Source organism: Crotalus tigris, unplaced genomic scaffold, assembly GCF_016545835.1.
Source record: "Crotalus tigris isolate CLP2741 ecotype Arizona unplaced genomic scaffold, ASM1654583v1 scf7180000024429.2167931701:2281839, whole genome shotgun sequence".
NCBI classification, from domain to species: Eukaryota; Metazoa; Chordata; class Lepidosauria; order Squamata; family Viperidae; genus Crotalus; species Crotalus tigris.
This window is the reverse complement of record NW_024100596.1, coordinates 580,535-602,696: the sequence shown is the minus strand read 5'-3', so window position 1 is coordinate 602,696 and position 22,162 is coordinate 580,535. Positions and strand designations below refer to the sequence as shown.

Below are 22,162 nucleotides of genomic sequence, written 5' to 3'. Positions count from 1 at the left end.
ATATAAATAAAGGGCACAGATTTTTGGTAGGAGAAAGTTGAGTTAAGGGAAGCATTCAAATATTGCTCCGGTGAAGAGGCATCAGCATTGCTGAAAACACTGCTCTTTCTTTCTTTTTAGTGGAATGGGTCCAATTAAAGATCTAGTAATGAATGGACTCTTTTTTCTTGTGAACTCAGTGGGCCTCCCAGGAAAATAACTTCAGCTGAGTTTGGAGAAATACAAGACTCAAGCAGTCCAAAAAGACCATGATTCCAAAGGGCGACTCTGGTTGCCAGATGCATAGGAACCTAGGACCTAATCGTATCTTCGTAAAGCAGGCTGTTTTAATTTTAGCAGTGAAGAAAAGACTTGCATGGTCCTGCATAGAATTTTTGTCCATAAATTATGGGATTTGCCAGGGCCTTTTCCCATCTAACTGACTTCATCCACTGCCTTAAGTCAGTAAATAGCTACATTAGGGAAACTATCAACATATGGACAAAGGTCTTCTCTAATGGTACAAAATAACAACTCAGTGGCTGTTGGAGCAATTTCTTCGGTTAAGTAAGACTTCTCCATCCTTCTTGATATTCTGGAATACAGCTCCTCTATTTCCAAACAGCATATGGGACTGACTGCTTGTCTCAAAAGCAAGGCTGAGCTGCGAGTTCAGAAGAATATTCTACTGGGATCAGGTAAAGTTTTGGTTCATGTTTGCTGACTTGGGCTTCAACCTAGGCTGCATTTTTCAAGCCACCACCAAAAGCAGCTGGAAAATTTCAATATCCTGTTCTTTTCATGAGTTAGTCAAGAGACCCTTTTAGCATGTAGCACTTTGCTTGACAAAACTTTTGGTTGTTAGAGGATCGTGTGTTTGAGTGCTGGGCCAAAAACCAAAATACTATTTGAAAATATAAAATTAGATGTCAAGGAAAACATTCAAGCCTTCGTGCTATGGTTAATGATGAGTTGGCATCCCCAGGAAGGAAATTAGCATACTGAGCCTGCATTAGTACGCTGGATATCCTTCCTGATTGGTAAGATACAGTCAACAGGATGTTGACCTGCAAAGTAATCTAGTTTGTACAAAATAGTGTGAGCCGCTTGGGGCAAAACTAGGTTTGGGTTGTACTTCTGGAATTCTGCCCAAAATGCACTAGGCCTGGATAGTACTATCATTATGGTTAGCATGTGTCACTGGTATGGTTAAAACTATTGGGAGAGATATAGTATAGTCCAGGGTACCCCAACCCCCAGGCTACAGCCCACCATTGGGCCATGGCCGTTCAGAACTGGGCTATGTGAGTGGCTGGCCGGCACACATGTACATGCATGCAGCTTGAGTCATGTGAGCAGCAGGCCAATGTGCACATGTGGCTCAAGTCACACCAGTGGTGGGCAGATGCACAGATGGGGCAGCATGCCAGTTCCCCTCTCCCCCCCCCCACCAGGCCACCAAGCTGTAAAGGTTGAGGACCGCTGATATAGTCTATACACCTTTGGCATATAGCAGGGTTCTTTAAACTTGGCCCTTTTATGACTTGTGGACTTCAACTCCCAGAATTCCTCAGCCAGGCAAACTGGCATATAGTCATACTGGCCACAGAAGTTGTCTTTGTATAATGGTTTGCTCCCTTGGCTAAGAAACAGAGAGGAGCACCATGCCCTAGGCCTAGAGGACACGACTGACAGGGAATTAAGGTTATAATTATGTTAAACTAGTATTGATCTTTCCCTTTGGTTTCTTTGTCTTACTGTTGTTTTTTCACTCCTTTTTACAAAGTATATACAACTTTTTGATGTGTTTTAATTCCCCGTAACAGTTGACAGAGCTATTTGTCCCTCACTTTTGCTGATCAAAACACTTGACAGCAACCATTGCCCAGGATGCTCTACAGTTTGGGTGAAGAAGACTAACCACAGGGCTATAGCTCAAGTCGGGACCTTATCAAGGAAATGCAGTGTAGGAAGGGATGATTGTGGACAAGACAATGCTCAAGCGGAACTAAAGTGGAAGGGATCATCGGCTAATTTAGTGCTGCCTAATAGGAGCTTCTGAACTCACTGACTGATATCCACAGTAAGTCTTATTTTCTGTGATTGGCTGCCTGACCATCTCCTGACTTCATGTGGGTCAATCCAAAGCTTATCTTTGGTTCATGTTTACTGGAAGAGGTTGCCCATGTTTGTTCTTCAAGTAGCTTCTACTTGTCTGGAACGGTAATGAAAGTAGATAAACAGATATGTTGGAGAAAAACACCCGCTAGTATCCTTCCTAGAGCACTGGCACACAATTTGTAGCCAAAAGATTAGAGGTGACCAACCATGCTTTTCAATGTAGCCCCTAATATACTCCTCCCATTTAGCTTTATCCCTTTCTCTGCACTCTCAGTGTTATTTGTCTCTCCCAAATCAGCTGCCATATCTTCTACCTACTTATCTTGCCAGCAAGGACAGCCCTTACCCTTTACCTTCATCTATCTCAGTCTGTTGGTTCCTTGAGTCCTCCTTCCACCAAGCAGCAATTCCCACACAATAACATTAAGCTTATACTGCAGACCAGCACTTGATAGAGTAGCCATGAAGGCCTTGGAAAAGATTCAGAAGCCAGAATGTGTCTATATCTGCAAAGATCAGAAGTATGCAGGCAATGACCTTCACTGTGACACTATGGAAGTGAAGGTTGGACTTGGAACAAGGAGCATAGAATTATGGTTTTGGAACCAGTGGAACAGCGTGCCTTCAGAAGTTGTGGGTGCTTAATCACTGGAGGATTTTAAGAAAAGACTGGACAGCCACCTGTCTGAAAGGGTATAGGGTCTCCTGCTTGAGCAGGAGATTGGACTAGAAGACCTCCAAGGTCCCTTCCAGCTCTATTCTGATTGACTGAATATCATGGATGACAAACCAATGTTTCAATGAACAAATCAAGCTAGAGTTCTCACTCAAGGCATAAATGACCAGGATCAAATTTTTCTACTTTGGAAAACATTATGTTTCCAAAGAGCTATCTCTCTGGAGAAGATTATTATTTATTTATTTTTGAATTTATGCTTATTATTTAGTAATTAATTCTGGGGAAGTTAGGAGGAAAGAAATGAAGAAGATGCCAGGAGCAAGGTGGCTGGGTTCAGTTTACAGTGGTGATGGGTGCACTATTGGAAGACCCGAAGAGGAGGAGTATGGATCATCCTGGACAAAATCCCACTCAGTGATCACTAAGAATGGACACTGACTTGATAGCACATAATCAATCAATCAGAATTAAATTCAATGCTTGTTCTGCCTCTATTTAAAAAAGAGTCCAGCCCCCTTAGCCTTCAATGTGTCCTTTGGGTGTGGCTCTCAGATCAATGACATCAACTCACTCTCTCTCTCTCTCTCTCTCTCTCTCTCTCTCTCTCTCTCTCTCTCTCTCTCTCTCTCTCTCTCTCTCTCTCTCTCACACACACACACACACACACACACACACACACACACACACACACACACCATCTAAGGCTCTGAACTAAGCCTGGGAGCCAAAATCATCCAGGCAAGAGGAAATTGCCTTTCTGCTGCCAGAGGTCAATGTATGGAACTGCAAGACTATCCCCCACTCACAAATCCCCTGAGTAATATTAAATATGGAATTCAGTCATTGGTGGCATTAAAATGTGAATAGTAATAAGGATTTTTTCCCCTTCCTTCCATGCCATCATTCTGTTTCAAGCCTCTCCTGGAATTGCTTCCTGACAGGGTCACTTTTCTTTCCCACCCCAGTAATAGCTGCAGGGGAAGCCTTCATTAGGATCCAGGCTAATGCCCTTCACTTCTTGTCAGGGCAGTCTCATAAGGCTTAAATTGTGGCTATAGGACCCCATTTGTTGTTTGGCTTTGTTTTGTTTTTAAATCACCCAAATGGCAAATGTCCATATAATATCCCAAACGATATTTTGACCCTGAGATAAAGACACCACCTTGGACTTCAGGCAGGAAAGATTGCCCAAAGAGATCAATAATTTTCAGGTCTTGATTTAGCAGGTAATGGAGTGTTCATTTGAAATAAGTGGGTTTTGGATTTGTGTCTGTGTCCAGAAGTGTTATTTTTCAGGTATCCATGTTTCTAGAAATTCTAAAACTTATTTTTTTTAAAAAAAGCATATGAAGGGGGCAAAGGGTGTCCTCAAATGGAGATGGCTAAAAGCCTGGAATCCTTGTCCCAACGCATCATCATAATTACCATTATTATTACTATTATTATCATCACCATCACTACTATATTTTAAAGGCTCAAGAGGGAGGGAGGGAGGGAGGAGGGAGAGGGAGCAGCCCAAAGCCCCCCAGCCATCCGTGCTTATTGGAGGACTAGAACTCACCATCTCCTGGTTTCTAGGCCAGCGCCTTCACCACTACACCCAACTATTAAGTTGCCTAAGCCAGTTGACTTATCTTCAGCTCTGACTCGTACAAACTCATTTTCTCTAACCAAGCTAAGTATCGCTATGGATGGAATTCACATTTTGCTTCGCAGATTTGTTGTCGCTGTTTATTGAAACAGGCTGTTAAAATTGCAATAAAAGAATTCCTTCTGTTCCCTTCCCTGTTATTTAGTTGTTATACCAAATGGAGAACAAATCGCTTCCATCCCATCGTTCTCCACTGCCCAATAGGAAGACATGTCCCACATAGTGCTGCACTGCTGCAGGACAGAAATATAAAGAAAATGGATTCATTCTCTACAGAAAATTAGTATGTCAGCAGGAGGACCTAGGCTAGAATTATTTTTCCTGGATTTGTTTTCTTTTTAATAGAAACATTTTCTCTGTTCAGATAATCAAGTCCCCAACTCAGGTTTATCATAGTCATTATTAAATATAAGAGACCCTTCCCCAATCTGCTGCTGCTACTGCCTAGAAATTTTGGCAACTATCAAAGCACAACATGTGGGTCTTTACTAACATAATCTTTCCTAATAGATTGCCTCTGTGTATATAAGGCTTTTGAGGCAAACTCAGAATATTAAAATATTATTTCTTTTTTAAAATTTATTAGCACTCCCAAATGTGTGTGTGTGTGTGTACTTATCACACACACACACACACACACACACACATATATACACAGATAGTCCTCTTCTTACAACCATTTGTTTAGTGACTTTTCACAGTCATAATGGAAATGAAAAAAGTGACTTATGACCATTACAGGAGCCCCACAGTCAAAATCCGGGCTCTTGGCAATTGACGTGTAAATTTATGACAGTTGCGCCTCCTGGGGTCACATGACCACCATTTGCAACTTTCCTAGCTGGCTTCCAGTGAGCAAAGTCAGTGGGGGGAGGCCAGATTCCTTTAACAACCATGTGATTCTGATTATTTCCCATATAATCATGTATTTAAATGGAGGAATGGGCTACCACAACTCACCAACTTGAAAAGTTTTAACAAGGGATTCAGCAAGGGCCACTGAAGCTGTGTACAAACTTCCTGCTACTGGTAGGAGATGATCTAGATTAGCCCCGGTAACCCCGGAATAATCTAGATTATTCAACCGGTTCGGTAACTTGCTGTATGGTACCATTCAAACTTTATCTGAAGGGTCAACGAGTTCCCTGCACCACAGATCACCTTTGCTTTGGCCTAAAGTAAAATTACAAGAACCAACACATGTTGGCAACAAATCTACAAAGAAAGAAAGGATTGGTGGAAACCTGCATTCACTGTAGTTTGTGGCTCTTGCATTCATTGTGATATATACCAACAATGGCACAGCATGGGCCCTCAGTGTAAGAAGATGATCTTGTTCCAAAGTAAATTGGGCAGATAAAACCTGACTTCCACATTTTCAATAAATTTAGGGGAGTCCTTCCCATTCAGTGGTACATGATTTGGGAAGAAAATCTGTAAGGAAGAAAATAGACTTCCTCACAGATAAATACAGTAATTTTCCAACATATTCCTCACAGTATGAAATTGTTGAATGCTCCAGATACATGTCAGTTGTTTAACAGCTGACTGCCCCAAACAAGCTTACAACAACACCTCTCAAGGTCCAACTATGTAAAATGAATCAGTTTTAGCAAATGATTCATAACAATAAAAAAGTTATAGAAGGATCAATTGTGATTTGCCCTAAACATATTTACAAGGCATAGAATGACATTTAAACCCTCTTTGGCCTTACTACTGAGTAAATACCCTTGGGATTGTGCTACAAATCAGAGGCTTTTGTAGTTGCTCAAATGGAAGATTAGGAAGGTGACACCTTCAGCGTTCTTGAATCAGGTGCTAAGCCGAGAATTGTTAGAGGCCATGCAGAATGGCTTATGAAGATTAATTTCAACACATTTTAAACAGGAGATCTTTCCCCCCTTCAAGCCACATGACAAATATGTCACAACAATCTTGCTTATAGCACTGACAACTGACCAGAACTATAAAGCTTACATATCTTTGAAAAGTTTTCATGGGCAAAAATCAGCAGGTTAAGCATATTGTGGCCTGGGACCAAATTCATGGCTACTGAAAGTTTTTGTTAATGGGACAGTTACAGAAAATGCTTCAAAACCTGGCATCTTTTTTAAAAACAATTTCCAAAATTTTGTTTTTAACCTAAGGTTCATTTCCTATGCTCAGGAATCCCTGCAGAATTGTTGTGATGAATCATATTCAACATCCTATTAGTATGTGTAATATTTGGTTTATTTTAATTCATAGACACTCAGATACTCACTGATCATTCTTCGCATAATGTCTACATTAAGTATGCATGCATGGCTTGTTCCTATTCAATTTAAATGGCACATAAGCACTTTAAAATCTATATGGAGGATGAAGGAGATAATTTCCAAGAGGATGGGCAAACATAAAAGGCTGTGAAATTGCAAATTATGAACGAAAAAAGGGACATCTGAAAACTAGAATTGGTAGGAAAGTCTACATTGTCAAAAAGAAAATGACAGACTCCAAGAGAATGATCTATATTGTCTGTAAATTTCAAAAATTGTTGGAAGCTACAAAAGATATTATATTAGAAGGCGCTGGAGAAATTTTCCAGGCCTTGGATGCCCTGCCAAAATTCTGAACTTTGATGAAAAGATCATTCTCTGAAAAATGATCACTGCTGCTCTACAAGTAACGATCAGTAATGACATTACTCATTTCTTTAATTAAATTGAAGTCTAATAAACATAGGTATTGGTTTCATACTTAATGCTGCAGTGTAGGACTGACCATGCTAACCTGTAATGGATCAGTTTAGCAGAATTAAACTTTAACCTTAGACATAACAATTATTATGTTGTATTACTGCCCTGGCTCCTGAGTCTTTCACAATATACCAGATTACAGAACCAGGTTACCAGATTTGGGTTGCAAAATTAAACTGACTACTAGATGGCAGCAAACAGATACAAATGACTTAACTGGATTTTTCGCAGGCTAGAGCTACAGCATTATAGAAGTCAAGTAGGTAGGTGTCATGTCAGAAAAAGTTATTTACTAATTTTCTGCAAGGAGAACAGCTGTTGAGCAGCATGGGAGAACCTGAACAAGAGGAGGGGAATATGATTGGTTGATTCACTGTGCCCATATTGTTAATGATTGGCTCAAATCTATGGAATAGAAACTTATAAAACAGTTGACCAAGGTGCAGTTGCCATCTGACATCCTGACCTTGGGCAAAATAAAGTGCTTCCTTAACACTTCGCCAATCATTTGGCCTTTGATTTATTCCCAGCTTGGAAATAAAACTACTTGGGGAGGAAGGAAATTTTCCCAAGACCCATCTATTATATAATATGTTTTTGGGCCTGCCTTGAAGGCCTCTATAAGGCCTGGGAGAGGCAAATGTTAATAGCCAGGCTAAGATTTCACTCTCTTCTTTAATCTGCTATCTCCCAAGTCAATATTATTCCTTTAAGCTTTTAGCACATCCTTTTTCATCTGTCAGCTGCCACAGTTTTTGTGTGCACCAGAAAGAAAGAAAGGAAGAATCATGTAAACATTCCAAGATGTGCAAGATAAACAAAACACCAGCCAAAAGGCCTTATCTTACCCCAAAACCACAGGCCATGGGATAGTGCCAGCTCTAATGAGATGAGACAACATTTTCAATTTGGATCTTAGTTTGGAAGGTTGCTAAGCAGCCCCAATTGTTTTCTACATACTTCTGAGGCTTCATCAGACTGCAGGCAAAGGTAGGAAAGCATGTTGCTCTTCACATGTTGTTAAGCTCAAATTCCCATACATAGCATAGCCAAGAGCAGAAGATGTGATCCAACAGCTTCAGAATAGGGCACGGTTTTCCAGTCCATGTTGCGGGAGCTTGCAATCATTGTCTGCAAAGATTGTCTGTGATCTTTGATGCCATATTTAAAGAAAAGAGAAACAAATACTATCCAAACAGTATCTCACATAACTAGATTTGCCTGGAAAAACCGCAGAGTTGCAGGTATTGCCATGTACGAAAAGAAAACTCAATTTTTGTGTTCCATTTGACTGGGATGCTATACGACTCCTGCCTTGAGTAGGGGGTTGGACTAGAAAACCTTTGAGGTTCCTTTCCAGCCCTAATTCTAATGCTTCTAAGATATACCTGGCAGTCTTTGGATGCACAACCTCCTGGAAACAGAACATGTTGTTTCAATTGTCCACCATTTGCTATTAAATTAGACCTTTGGAAATGTACTTTAGTCTTCTCTGATTGGTCTAGGTGCCTACAAAATGGCTTCTCTTATGACAAGTGCCAGCATTTTGCACAATGTTTTGAGAAGGAAGGAGATACTTTTGCACCGTACACCAGAAGGTTAAAAAAAAAAAAAAGCCCAGCTAGAACAGAGCAAGACACTGTAGAGAGCATCCTCTTCCTTCCTACAATGGCCAACCCACTGCCTGATGGGAAGTTAACAGGCTTTGGTCAATACAGGTGTTGACTCAGACTTAGGGGACAGTAGCAATTGTGAATACGTGGAGATGGTCCCGCTTTCTGTGGCCACTTGCAGAACTATGAATGCAAGATCATAAAAGGACAGCAAAGGAAACACCCAATATTCTAACCCACCCAGGAACATATGGTACCTTGGGGAAACACCCAAACCATCCAAAAGGGAACATTTTAGCTACTTCTGCTTTCTTCCTTTTTATCTACAGTGTGCCAGCCTTAAAAGGTGAAGTCTTTATCTTATATGTGTCAGCTTTGCTGGCAGAATTGCTTATGTAATCAAAGTAGGTATAAAAATAAGGCTTTTTCGATATTTGGGGTTTTTCTCTTTTTAGAGAGGCCTGTCTTTGTTCAGCTGAATGAACACGTAACTCTTGAAGGCAACTTCTGGTTTCCTGTATTTTTTAATCAAGCAAAACCTCAGAACCTGCATATCACAGGTAATCCTCGACTTACAACCACAACTGAGCCCAATATTTCTGTTGCTAAGTGAGACATTTGTTAAGTGAACTTTGCCTCATTTACCACCTTTCTTGACACATTTGTTAAGTGAATCATTGCTGTTGTGATTAAGTGAGTAACACAGGTTGATAAGTGAATCTGGCTTCCAGTATTGACTTTGCTTGTCAGAAGGTCACAAAAGATGATCACATGACCCCAGCCGTCATAAATGTGAGTCAGTTGCCAGGTGTCTGAATTTTGATCACGCGACCATGGGGATGCTGCGATGGTCATAAGTGTGAAAAACGGTCGTAAGCAGTGGTGGGATTCAAATATGTGAACAACTGGTTCTCTGTGTGGTTGCCGCTTCTGGAGGTCCATTCTGGGTCTGGGTAACAAAAAATTAGCGACCGGTTCTGCCAAAATGGTGCGAACTGGCTGAATCCCACGACTGGTCATAAGTTACTTATTTCAGTGCCATTGTAACTTTGAATGGTCACTATATGAATTGTTGTAAGTTGAAGACTACCTGCATCTTACTCTTCCTTGACTTTCTAGCAACAAGCCACTCAGGTTGTTTCCTGAATGTTTTCTCCTCCCAACTGCACATATCAGCACCACCTCTTTGTGGCCATAACAGAAGCACACCCTTGCCCTCACAGCTGTGAAATGTGATGGAGCCCTAGCTGAGGGCCATTGGTCAATTCCCAGGAATTCTGCCCTTGTCTCTCTCAGATGTGGATGGCTTTCTCTCGTTATACCTTGTTTTCCCCTGGCTTTTCCAAGATCTTCATGCTTTCTTTCAGGAGATCTCACCCTTGTGGTAGAGGTTGGGAGAAGTTCATAGGAGGTGCGTTTTCCCCCATCTGCTCAGACTGGAAAGATCATGACTTCACATCTGAATATATTTGGTGCTTTCAGACCATGTTTCCAAAGAAACATATATATATATAAACATATATATATATATCACTTCTTGATATATATGTGAATTGGAAGCTCTCTGGAGCTTTTCAAGAAAAGGTTGCAACTATTTTACTGGGATGATAGAAGCAAGGATAGGCAACCTTGGCTCTTTTATGACCCGTGGACTTCAACTCCCAGAATTCCTGAGCCAGCCATGCTGAGGAGAAAGGGACAGGTTTCCAAGCTGAGCCAGTGCTGGCTCAGGAATTCTGGGAGTTGAAGTCCACGAGTCATAAAATAGCCAAGGTTGCCTACCTCTGGTATAAGGACTCTTGCTTTGAGCAGGAGGCTGGACCAGATTCTCCAGTTCTACCATTCTATGAAACTGTACCATTCTCATGGAGCAGCTTAAACACTTTATTAGCCCCAATCCTCCATATTAACCCCAATCTCACTGCCTTAGTTGCTTGTTTACTGTTGCTGCTCAAAGAACAGAAAAACAGGATGTGTATTTTGGGAGAAGTTTATTTACCCCGTTTCTCACTTTTGAGGAGAAACAAATGGTTCATTTATCCTTTCCAGTTATGGATTTGATTCCCTTCTCTTTTTTTATGCTTTGCTTCTTCTTTTTTTCTTTTCCTATTTTCCTACAACCTTCCCTAATGTTTATATGTTTAAACATGCCCTATCATTGGATCACCCAGCTTTCTTTCACTCACAAGAGCCTGCTGGTGTTTTGTGTCCATTATTATAGCCAAGGTTTATTTAGTTGAATTTTAGGGTTTTCCATTTTTATGATTTTATGTGTTTTTTAAAATATTTTTATTAATTTTTAAAGTAATAACAGAAAACAAAAACAAAAGATACAAAACACAAAAACATGCAAGTGTTCAAAAATAAGTGAAAATATACTACAGGAAAAAACAAAATGTCATGTATAATACGTTATTACAGTAAACAACTACAAATCTATATATACAGTATAATTACCTAATGCAAACCTTTTGCAAGTTGATTTTAAGTGTTATACTTTCATTGTATTTTATGGTTTTCCTAAACTTTATCACATTATCCTTTTAGATGTATTCTTATTATTATGGAACATTATGATGGAACATTCTTCCTCCAGAGATTAGGTTGGCCCCAGCTCTCTGGTTTTTTGTAAGGCCCTAAAAATTTGGCTCTGGGCCCTGAACATCTTTAGGGACCTGTTTCTTGGTGGTATTTGTAATCTGATTTATTGTTTCTTGACTGCTTGTGCTTTAACTTCTATAACATTTATAATTATTTTTTATGTTATTTTATTTCTGTTCACCACCCATAGTCACTGGTTGAGAGGGATGGCCCTATAGATTGGATAAACAAACAAACAAATAAATAAATAAATAGGTATTTTATTTAACAAATTTTAAAGAAAGAAATAAAAAAGAATACAAAATATGAAAGTATTCAGGAAAATATCAAGAAAATACAACTAGTGGGGAAAAGGCAGAAAATATCACATATTAATCAACTATCAAATAAATTTTTAAATCTACATTTAAAAAAATAAAAATGATTCTCCAAAATCACAAGATTTGTTTTTCCCTGTAGGCTAAACTTGCAATTTTATTCAGTGCCACAATTTATTGTTGTATGCTAGGTGGTATTCATTATCAGCATTTCCTCTTTAATTCAAAGAATTGTCTGTCGTTACTAAGGTGACCAACTTTTTTACAATGAAAAGGACACAAATAAATTAAAGAAAAAATATCGTAAATAAAAGAAACATTTTATTCATTGCAACAATAATACAGACAACTTGCATGTGCAAAGTTTGCTGACGGGGTGTTTTGGCACGCTCAGCAGCAATTCCTATTGGCTTTCAAAAGCCAATAGCGGGAGTAGCACAGCACATGCAAAAGTTGAAAAAAAACCATCAAAAAAAGGTGCCGGAACGCCATTCTAAGCATTCTGTGAGGGGAAAAAAGCCCTGCATATTAGTCTTCAAATTATCAAAAAGGAGGACATGTAGGAGGACACTTTTTGAGGGAGGACAGAACTTACAAAAGGAGGACTGTCCTCCCTAAAGGAGGATGGTTGGTCACCTTATCGTTACTGACCAAAATTTAGACCTGACCATCTTTTCATGGCTGACAGTATGGATCTATTGATTTATTGATTTATCTTACTCTAAGAGACATATGGTATACTTATCGTACTCTAAAAGCCCTGTTGGTCTAGTGATTCAGGCCTGAAACTACAAATGGGGAGACTGTGAGTTTTAGTCCCACCTTAGACATGAAGCCAGCTGATGACCTTGGACCAGTCACTCTGTCTCAGCCCTAGGAAGGAGGCAAGGGCAAGCCAGTTCCCAAAATCTGGCCAAGAAAACTGCAGGGATTTTTTTCATCAGGTATCAACACTGATTTGAAGGGGCACACACATACACATGCACACACATACACACACAAATGCCAAAGCTGTGTCTATTATGTAAAATGCCGATGACATTAAAAAAGCTGTAGGCAACCGCACAAAGGATATTAATATGCAGAAGCTACACATTTACCCTTGAGGTTGGGGAATGGAAAGTTGCACTCTGAATTACAAAGGAGCACATTTGAGATAGCACACCTTTAATAACAATGAGTTGCCCTCCCTTCAGTTTTCATATATATTTCTGTTCAGCAAGTGTAACATCCTATCTCAATCAATAAGTTTCTTTGATGGCTTCATGAACAAAATTGGTTGGGCTGAAGCAGCACTTTCTTTTCTCTCTCTCTCTTTTTTTTTTTTCTCCCCTTCTTCATCCCAGGCAAGTTAAATTTAATGTTTAATCTTTATTGAGGCTTGTTCACACTAATTGCAAAGGGCGAGTCTGCAGGCATTCTTGAAGGCCGGGGCTAGAGCTGGCCAAGTTCTCTAAGAACATGTCAGTCTAGTGAATAGGCGCTCAAGGGTGTCACAAGAGGAAGTTGCTTCAGGGAGTTTGGAAACCTGGGACTTTCCTTCCTTAATTCAAGCCTGGGAGGAACCTTTATAAATATGGGTGTCAAAAAATAAAAAGGTAAAGATTCTAGGAGCAGCAAAGGAACGTTTACTTGGAGTCATCTGGTTCTTGTGTTCCCAGTAAGTCATTCTGGTTTACTTCATTTATGGAAAGTTTTATTCAAAAGAAAATTAAAATGAGAAAATATTGGTGTGCCTCTAGTTCTGTGAATTTATTTTCTGCTTTCTATGCCTCCTGGATGTGTATGGGTAGAATTCTGAGAATCTGTAAGAAGATATTGCATGGATCAGCCTCAGCTCTCGAATATGTCATGACAACTTGAAGTGTGCCTGGTCGCACTTATTTTCTTGCTGTGAAACTTACTGATTGATGATTTGGGGGGATTGATATGTTCTTAAGACACAGGAACAGGGTGAAACCAGTTGGAAATTTAGGATGTAGTAAGGCGATTTTAAATCCCATAATTATAAATCTTAATGATGGCTTCCCGTGATTATAGATTAATGTTGCCAGAGATAAACACCATTTTGCATTAGAAAAAAAATTGTTAAAGTAAAAAAATAACATGAATAACTATAACTGTAATTTTAGGGGTGGGGGGAAGCAGAAAAAGATGCTATAGTGAACAGCTTCCATTCAGCCATGCCTGTATCAGCCTCCAAATTCTTGCTGGTTCTGTTTACTGTTACCTCATTTCCATACATGCCACTCTCACAGCCCGTTGAAGGGAAACGGGCACAAGATTCTTACATTGCCCAATATTATGTAAAAGAGGGAAATCCAGCAAGTACATAGCAAGCTGAAGTTCTTTGTTCACTTCAAATCTGGTGTCCGCTCAACAATGTAGAGATAGATTTGCCAACAATTTTTCAGACTCTGCTTCAGTAACTGAAATGGCAGAAACCTGAAGCAGAAGCTGAAATTTGCAGAAGACAATTCATCCACTTACTTCCTGTTCAAATATGCGGGAGGACATTGAATTCAATGGAGAAAGCAAAAAAGAGAAAAAGCCTCAGCTGACCAAAAAAAAAAAACCAAAACCCCATATATTTTCATAAGGAATGGGGAGATAAGAGAAGGACCCAGGAATCCTTCAGGATTACAGCTTGGTCTCTTTATCACACACAAGAACCCAGAAATAGTCCATAGCGATAGATTTTATCACTCCTAGACTTGGACATGGGGGAAAGTTCTAGCTGTTGAAAAGAAGGGGCAGGATGTATAGGACATATAGTTCAGCAATCTGGAGAGCATAGAACTTGATGGCAGACTAGCTGAAAGTCTGGGGCTGTCTTGATAACTTCCATCTATTTCACAAAGAGCTCTTGACAGAAAATAGGTTGAAAGAAAGACTTTTAAACTACTAGAATGAAGGCAGTGCAGTATCTTTCTCCCCCCAATTTGTGGAGAGAGGGAAAACAATTTTCATGGAGCACTATCCAGGCTGTTCCACAATAGGAAATGACCAAGTAGATTAATGCTCTTCAATCAAGAGAGTAAAACTAATAATCATTCACTCACTGGCAATTTGGATAGTTCAGATTTTTCTCAAACACCCCCTTTACTGGGACATTAAATTTGATGGACAAAGAAAAAAGGAGAAAAACCCTCAAGTAAAAAAAAAAGTGACAAGAAAGTATGACAGAAAAAGAAAGAAGGAAATGGAAATGGAAGGGAAGAAAAAGGAAAGGAAAGGAAGTAGGGTAAAGTAAGGTAAGGTAAGGTAAGGTAAGGTAAGATGTGGGAGTCTTAAATGAACATTTTGTCACCAGAGCTCTATAATATAAAAAGGGTCCTGTTTGTCAAAAGGGTTGAGATTTTGTTGGCAATCAACGTAATAGAATTTTTTAGGAAGACTATTCAGGATGTTAAGACATTGGTTTGAACCTCCAACATATTGTTCTTCAAGCGTCACCAGTTGAATATCTGAAGGCAAACTGATGATGATGAGAGATGTCCAACAGAGTTATAAGGTCACCAGATTGGAGAAGACTGCACTAAAAAGCTTTTACTTCTTAAAGGAATTTTTTTTAGATTTCTAGGATGATACTCTAGAGCAGTGGTGGCGAACCTATGACACGGGTGCCAGAGGCAGCACTCAGAGCCCCCTCTGTGGGCACGGGCACTGTCACCCCAGTCCTAGGCCTTCAGCTGGGTTTTATAAAACCTTTTCGCTTTAGGCCTCCGCCGTCATATGCAAAAAAAAAAAAAAGGTTCCATCAGTCAGTCAGTTTCAACCTTGCAGGAAAAAAAAGATCTTGCAAAATTGGAATTGATTGATTGAACTTTTTAGTCCCACCCAGTCTGCTGTTACCACCACAGCCACGCCCACTCAATGGGCCACACCCAACCAATGGGCCACACCCACCCAATGGGCCACACCTACCTGGCACCCGACGATGCATAAGTGGGTTTTGGGTTGCAGTTTTGACACTTGGTCTCTAAAAGGTTCGCCATCACTGCTCTAGAGCTCTTGAACCATTTCTCATATGAGAGTTTGGATAGCGCACTTAGTTACTCTTTACATCTTGTCTTTGGGAGAAGTCAACAATTAATTAAATTATTTTTAAAAAAAAAATTGAAAAAAATGCCCTGCCAATATCCCAATTAGGCCCAATAAGAAAGAAGAAATGAGTTAAAACTTTTATCTCTGTTCCCTGAAAAGAATTAGATAGTAAGTACATGTGTGCATGTGCACAAAATAAAATAAAAACAAGACCCATCACATGACACACCCACACCTGAAGCCCTTATAAACAGAAGAACATGGACATCCCATAAACTCCGCTGGTAACAAAACGTTCAGAAACCAACCCACAAGCTCAGAGAATGAACTTTCGCCCTTATCCTACACCCAAGCTACAGATATTCACTACTATTGCAATAAAATAAATGCTGTAGTGGATCTAATCATAGCAATTGTGGAAGGCTAGCAGAAAAAAACCCCTCTTTTCACTTACAGAATATTTGTTGTTTGTTGGTCTCCAACATTTTCCAATTTTCTTTCAATCATCATATTGGAATTTCCAAAGGAGACAGGAACTCTGTCTAGGGCCTAGGCACGGCAGAGACACAGAGCAAACCCTGCCTCTGAAATGATTTGGTGTCAATAATCTACAGGCAGAAAGCCCAGAAGACAAAGAATTGTTTGGAATTGATATTGTTTTTTTTATTAAAAAAGTTTTTATTTTCCATTTATTCATACAAAATACAATCAAATTCCTAACCATTGGTACCGCCTGCCCATTCCCCCCAGGCTGCTATTGATATTGTTATAGTGTTTAGAAGTGATACTGTTATATCATGAAATGTTTCCCAATATTTTATGATATAACAGTAACTCCACAATACAGTATATGTTTAAACTCAGTGGACTTGGCCATCCTGTCTAATGGAGGATTTTCTTCTAAAAAATAAGCTGGGTGACCTTTGTCAAAGCTTCCATAGATAAGCAAGCCATTTGGTTGATAGTGGTTCGGATCTGGCTCTGGATCTCTCTGTCTATCTCTATCATATATCTCTATATCTATAATCTATTCCAACTGTACACCAACTGAAGATTTTATTTGTAACATTTTCAAAATGGACTTTTGAAAACAGAGTAAACCACATATGATCATCAGAGATATATTGTTTATGAATGGATGGTTGGTTCTCGGTTACTGAGGCTACGACCCATCTTTAGACTTCTATCTTCCATGCATTTACCCTTTGAAAACGTATTTATGCTATTGGCGTTAATGATTGCCTCTGTCAAATAATCCTACAAATTGATTACATATTTCATTTTATACATTGTGTATATTATATATTGAATTGATACTCCTTATGTCTGCACTGACATCTTTGTTAATCAGAACTTACTTTGGATTAATTCTGTCTGTCTCTCCTTTCTTCTAGAATCAACACTGCTGTGGTTGCTTCCAAGCTTTCCCCCGGAGGGAGGCCTAGTTCCTGCCACTTCCTGCCAAGATGGAAAATCTTGCTGGCAACTTCTCCTGCTATGACCCATCTATTGTTGGTTACCGCTACATGTCAGTGTCTTGGGGCATTGTGGTCACAATAGTGGGCACAGTGGGCAATGTGTTAACTCTGTTGGCCTATGCTATTGACACTAAATTGCAGACACGCTTTAACCTACTCATTGTCAATTTGACTTTGGCTGACATTCTGTATTGCACCTTTTTGCAACCCTTTTCCGTGGATTCCTATCTGCATCTCTACTGGAGGACGGGAGCTGATTTCTGCCGTGTCTTTGGGATGCTGCTGTTTGTCTCCAACTCGGTATCCATTTTGACTCTCTGTCTCATAGCAGTGAGCCGCTACCTCCTCATTGCCAATATGGCTCTCTTTGATCGCATCTTCACCCGTCTGGGAGTGATACTAATAGCTTTGGGGACCTGGGTTGTTGGTATTATCAGTTTTGCCCCCCTGTGGCGGGTTTATGTCTTGGTCCCCAAAGTCTGTACTTGCAGCTTCCATCGTATCCGTGGGAGGCCCTACACCACCATCCTCATGGGTTTCTACTTTGTGGTGGGCCTGAGCTGTGTCGGCATCTTTTACTTCCTCATCCATCGCAAAGTCAAGAGTGCTGCCCAGGCCTTGGATAAATACAAGCTGAAGAAGGCCAGCCTGAAGGGGACTCATGTAGCTGGAACCAGCTCAGCTGTACCAGGACAGTATCATGAGTTGGACAGTGGGGTGGACAGCGCAGGTGCTTCACAGCATTCCTGTGATGGTTTGCCCTCGGAGCCCACATCCAAGACCAGCATTCCCCCAAGTTTGGAGAGCAGCACAGCTCCACCTGTGGCCCAGCCTGCAGTCCCATCAAAGAAAGCCACCCCGTGCAAACCCAAGGATAGCAACTCAGAATTCCACCGAGTGACCCGCATGTGCTTTGTGGTCTTTATTTTCTTTGTTCTTTGCTATATCCCTTTTTTGCTCATCAACATCTTTGATGCCAAAAACCGGGCTCCAACTATCCTGCACATGATTGCTGCAAATCTGACGTGGCTTAACAGCTGTATTAACCCACTACTTTATGCTGCCATGAACCGGCAATTCCGTGATGCCTACAAAGGGGTGATGCACACCTTTGCCCAGAAAATCCCCTGGTGCCGCTAATCTCTCGGGAGCTGTACACCCTTTCTCTTCATGGCTAAGATCTTCATTTGTCCTCCAGACTGCCAGAAAACCACCTACACTTTCACTGAGGACTAAATTCCCGGAGTTTTAACTTCTGTTCTTATTATCATTGTATTTTATTCCATCTTCTGTGGCAGCCAATGGGGGACTTGTAAGTCAAATAGAACTGACTGACTGAACCTCACTCTGAGGGGTTGAAGACTAGGAAGACTCCACTTTGGGTTTGCAAATAAGAGGAAATAAACTGGCCATGCTGGGTTCCCATTAATACAGCAAATCTTGCCCTTCATAAAGGATTGTCTTGTAGGGCAATCTGGTCTAATAGGCATGAATTCTCTGTACACAAGTTGCATGTGTACATGGTACATATTTTTATATTATACGTATTATTTCTGTTCTGTGTTTCATTGTCAAAAACATTTCATTTCTTGAGCTTCTCCTCAAATTCCAAGATCCTGCCTGCTCCCAGATCAAGTTTTCACAATACTAGGGTAAGTTTTGTATTTGACCCTTGATAATCATAAAAGCTGTTGTCAGGTTTTCATCAGTGGTGGGATTCGAATATGTGAACAACCAGTTCTCTGTGTGGATGCTGCTTCCGGAAGTCCATTCTAGGCAACAAAAAATTAGCTACCGGTTCTGCCGAAGTGGTGTGAACTGGCTGAATCCCACCACTGGTTTTCATGCAAAAGTTTTTCCGGGCCTATCTAGAAAGATTTTGGATCTTCTGTTTTGAAAATGTATTTTATAGCTTAGAATGGAGAAGAAATATATTCTCTCTATCCAAAGCCATTGTTAAGGCTAAGCCTCTTCCATATCTCTTTAGTCTTATGTTGTATCTCGATCTCTCAGTTATGCTTTGCCAAATCTCTCACCTTCAGTCCTCCAAGGTCTTCCAATTCCTCAGATGAAACTATTCTGCCCCTTTTGCTTTTTCTCATCTAGCTGTCCTTCAGTAATCAGTAAAGCTATGAAGGATAGATCTTGTTATTACTTGGATGGGAAACCACCCAAAAAATCTTAAGGCTGGAACTAAAAAAATCCTAAAAGAAGATAAACCATTTCCATATTGCTGCCAAGAAGATGACATAGTCTATGTAGCCATCAAAATTGAAGCTCAACTGGAGAAAGATTTTCTCTCCCTTTAGAGCTCTCATCCAAACTCACAAATCTTTCAGACCATTCTTTTATTTGCCATCTCTAATAAATAAGCTAGTCTTTCTCTCACTATTTCCCCCTATCATCATAGTTCTCTCTTTTATGATGGATTATAGATTATAATTCCTTGAATGTAGGTCATATGCTAAGGCATTACAACATATAAAAGGTGCTTTGTAATATCTATATACTACTAAAACTGTCATTGTATTTATCTGTCTGTTTGTACCCTCAAGTTGGTCCAAACAGCACATTATACTGAAATGATTTTTCCATCAAAGTATCTAAAATCTGCTCTCTTAAAGAATGCATAAACATATCTGGGACTCATTACTCTTATGAAATTGACATTTCCACAATGGTCAGACCAGTTTTATTTGCAAAATTGTTGCCACTGCAGCATCCTAGCAATCATGTGTTTGTGATTTCCAACACCCCTGTCAGCTTCCCATAAGTAACGTCAATGGGAAATCAGCAAGAAGTTGGAAATTGCTCCTGCTCCCACTGCTCCCCCCCCCACACGGTCATTCTGTTTATCTCTTTAGGTAAAGAAATATTGACTTATTATTGAAATTCATTTGCCAATTATTTTTCCATTTGCAGTTAGAGTGCAGTACTGCAGGCCACTTTAGCTGACTGTGTTCAGCAGGTCAGCGGTTCAAATCTCACCGGCTCAAGGTTGACTCAGCCTTCCATCCTTCTGGGGTAGGTAAAATGAGGACCCAGATTGTTGGGGGCAATGTAAATATATATATACATTGCTTACTGGTGTACACTGCTTAGAGAGTGCTTGCACTTAAAGCGGTATATAAGTCTCATAAATAAATAAAATAAATAAATATACTTAATCAGTATAAGAGCTGAAAGAGACCTTGGAGGTATAGGGTCTTCTGCTCAAGCAGGAGACCCTATACCATTTCAGTCAAGTGACTGTCCAGTCCTTTCTTTAAAAACCCCAGGGATGAAACACCCACGACTTCTGAAGACAAGCTGTTATTGTCCTCACTGTTAGGAAGTTTCTTCTTAATTCTGGGTTGCTTGTCTCCTTGATTAGTTTCCATCCATTGTTTCTCGTGCTGACCTCTGGTGCTTTGGAGAATAGGTTGACACCCCCCCCCCTCTCTTCTTTGTGGCAGCCTCTCAGATACTAGAATACTGCTATATGCTACTCTTCTTAGATGATCATGGGATTGTCAACATTGAGGTTAAAAAAATATATGGTCAGCCTACAATTCAATGTTCATTCTGCTCACATCAGACTGCTCTACCTTTCTCTCAAAGGATAACCCAGTAGGTCAAGAGGTTGTCTAATATCTATCTAAAAACAGTCTTTTAGTTGTGCTGCTCATGTCAGAAAATACCAAAATTGACTAAGCCAATAAATATTTAAGTAAAAGAATGAGTGGATAGCTGGAGCCCCATTTTTGTGCCCTTGTTGTTAGACAAAGGAATTAGAAGACGTGCAAAAAGTCTACTTAGAGTAGCAACATCTACCGAAAGATGAAAGAATTTCCATTTATTTTAATCTAATCTAAAGAAAGATATACTAATGATTAATATACAGAAGATACAAAATATGAGACAGAATGTTTTACAATGTACTTCATCTATTGTATGTATGCAATGTATGTGTATAATGTATAAATAAAGAATTATACTTGTATTGAGAATGCAGGCTCAAAATGTTTCAGTAATAAGGCTACCCAGTCCAGAAGATTTGGAGACTGTTTCTCCAGAGAGACACCATAACATAGACATGTGCCTCTTCTTCTAGTTCAGTGTTTCCCAAACTTGACAATTTTAAGGCCTGTGGAATTCTGGGAGTTGAAGTCCTCATGCCTTAAAATTGTCAAGTTTGGGAAACACTGATCTAGTTCATTTGATTCTTTTATCTTCTCAACCAAACCATCCCAAATGGAGAAGCCCACTGAGGGACAGAGGTTGTTTTTGTGGGTTATTTTGGAACTTCTACAGCTGTGCTGCAATATCCTTTTTGAAATGAGACGATCAGATCTGTACACAATGTGCACTGAAGCAAAGAAGGGTGCATAAAGGGGGGGGGAAAGTAGAACCTGCTGGAATTCTGTCTACTATCCAGTGATGAAATATTTGCCGCCTCCACCCTCTTCCCAGTTTCCTTTGCATCTGGCCACCTTTTAGTGGCCCCACATTAGGCAAGGGCTCTGCACAATAAACTGATGAAGGATGATCTCTGTTTCTCCTTTGGAAACCCTGAATGATCTATTACAGCCATTGAGAGTCCAACTGCAAAACAGGCAGTTGGAAGCTCTGGTTTGCATGCTTAAGTCATTGGTTTTTTCTCTTTTGTTTGTTCTAAGCATTCAGCAACATAATGGGTGATTTTTAAACTGCCTGGTGTGGAATGGATTTGGGCCCCGTCTACTTACTTTCACCATGGCTTCCTGTGCAGTGTCATTGTCTGTCATATTGCTCAAGAACTGAGATTAGTGAGACAGCTGGAATGTCTTTGAGGAAGAGGACAGCTCCATGCATGTGGAAAGGGGGCCAAATGACTGTCAGTATGGCCAGGGTGAGGCTCCAGATCTGAGCTGCATGGTAGCTCACTTACAACTTGGTCAACATTTCCTCCAGCAG

General features: G+C 40.1%; 1 protein-coding gene across 2 annotated transcripts; it reads left to right on the top strand.

Moving 5' to 3' along the window:
* The first annotated feature begins 607 nt into the window (after positions 1–607).
* Positions 608–20,234, top strand: GPR84 (G protein-coupled receptor 84). 2 transcript variants are annotated; one of them, XM_039330597.1, is made up of 2 exons: positions 608–677; positions 17,144–20,234. In XM_039330597.1, exon 2 carries the CDS (start codon positions 17,216–17,218, stop codon positions 18,365–18,367), a length of 1,152 nt encoding a protein of 383 aa, XP_039186531.1. In that variant the 5' UTR covers positions 608–677; positions 17,144–17,215; the 3' UTR covers positions 18,368–20,234. The 2 variants fall into 2 exon arrangements, with proteins under 2 accessions (XP_039186531.1, XP_039186530.1); XM_039330596.1 differs by lacking the exon at positions 608–677 and adding an exon at positions 13,124–13,362.
* The last annotated feature ends 1,928 nt before the right edge of the window (positions 20,235–22,162 follow it).

Excerpts from the sequence above, each read along its gene's own strand:
- GPR84 (XM_039330597.1), top strand. The coding sequence starts at position 17,216 with ATGGAAAATCTTGCTGGCAACTTCTCCTGCTATGACCCATCTATTGTT.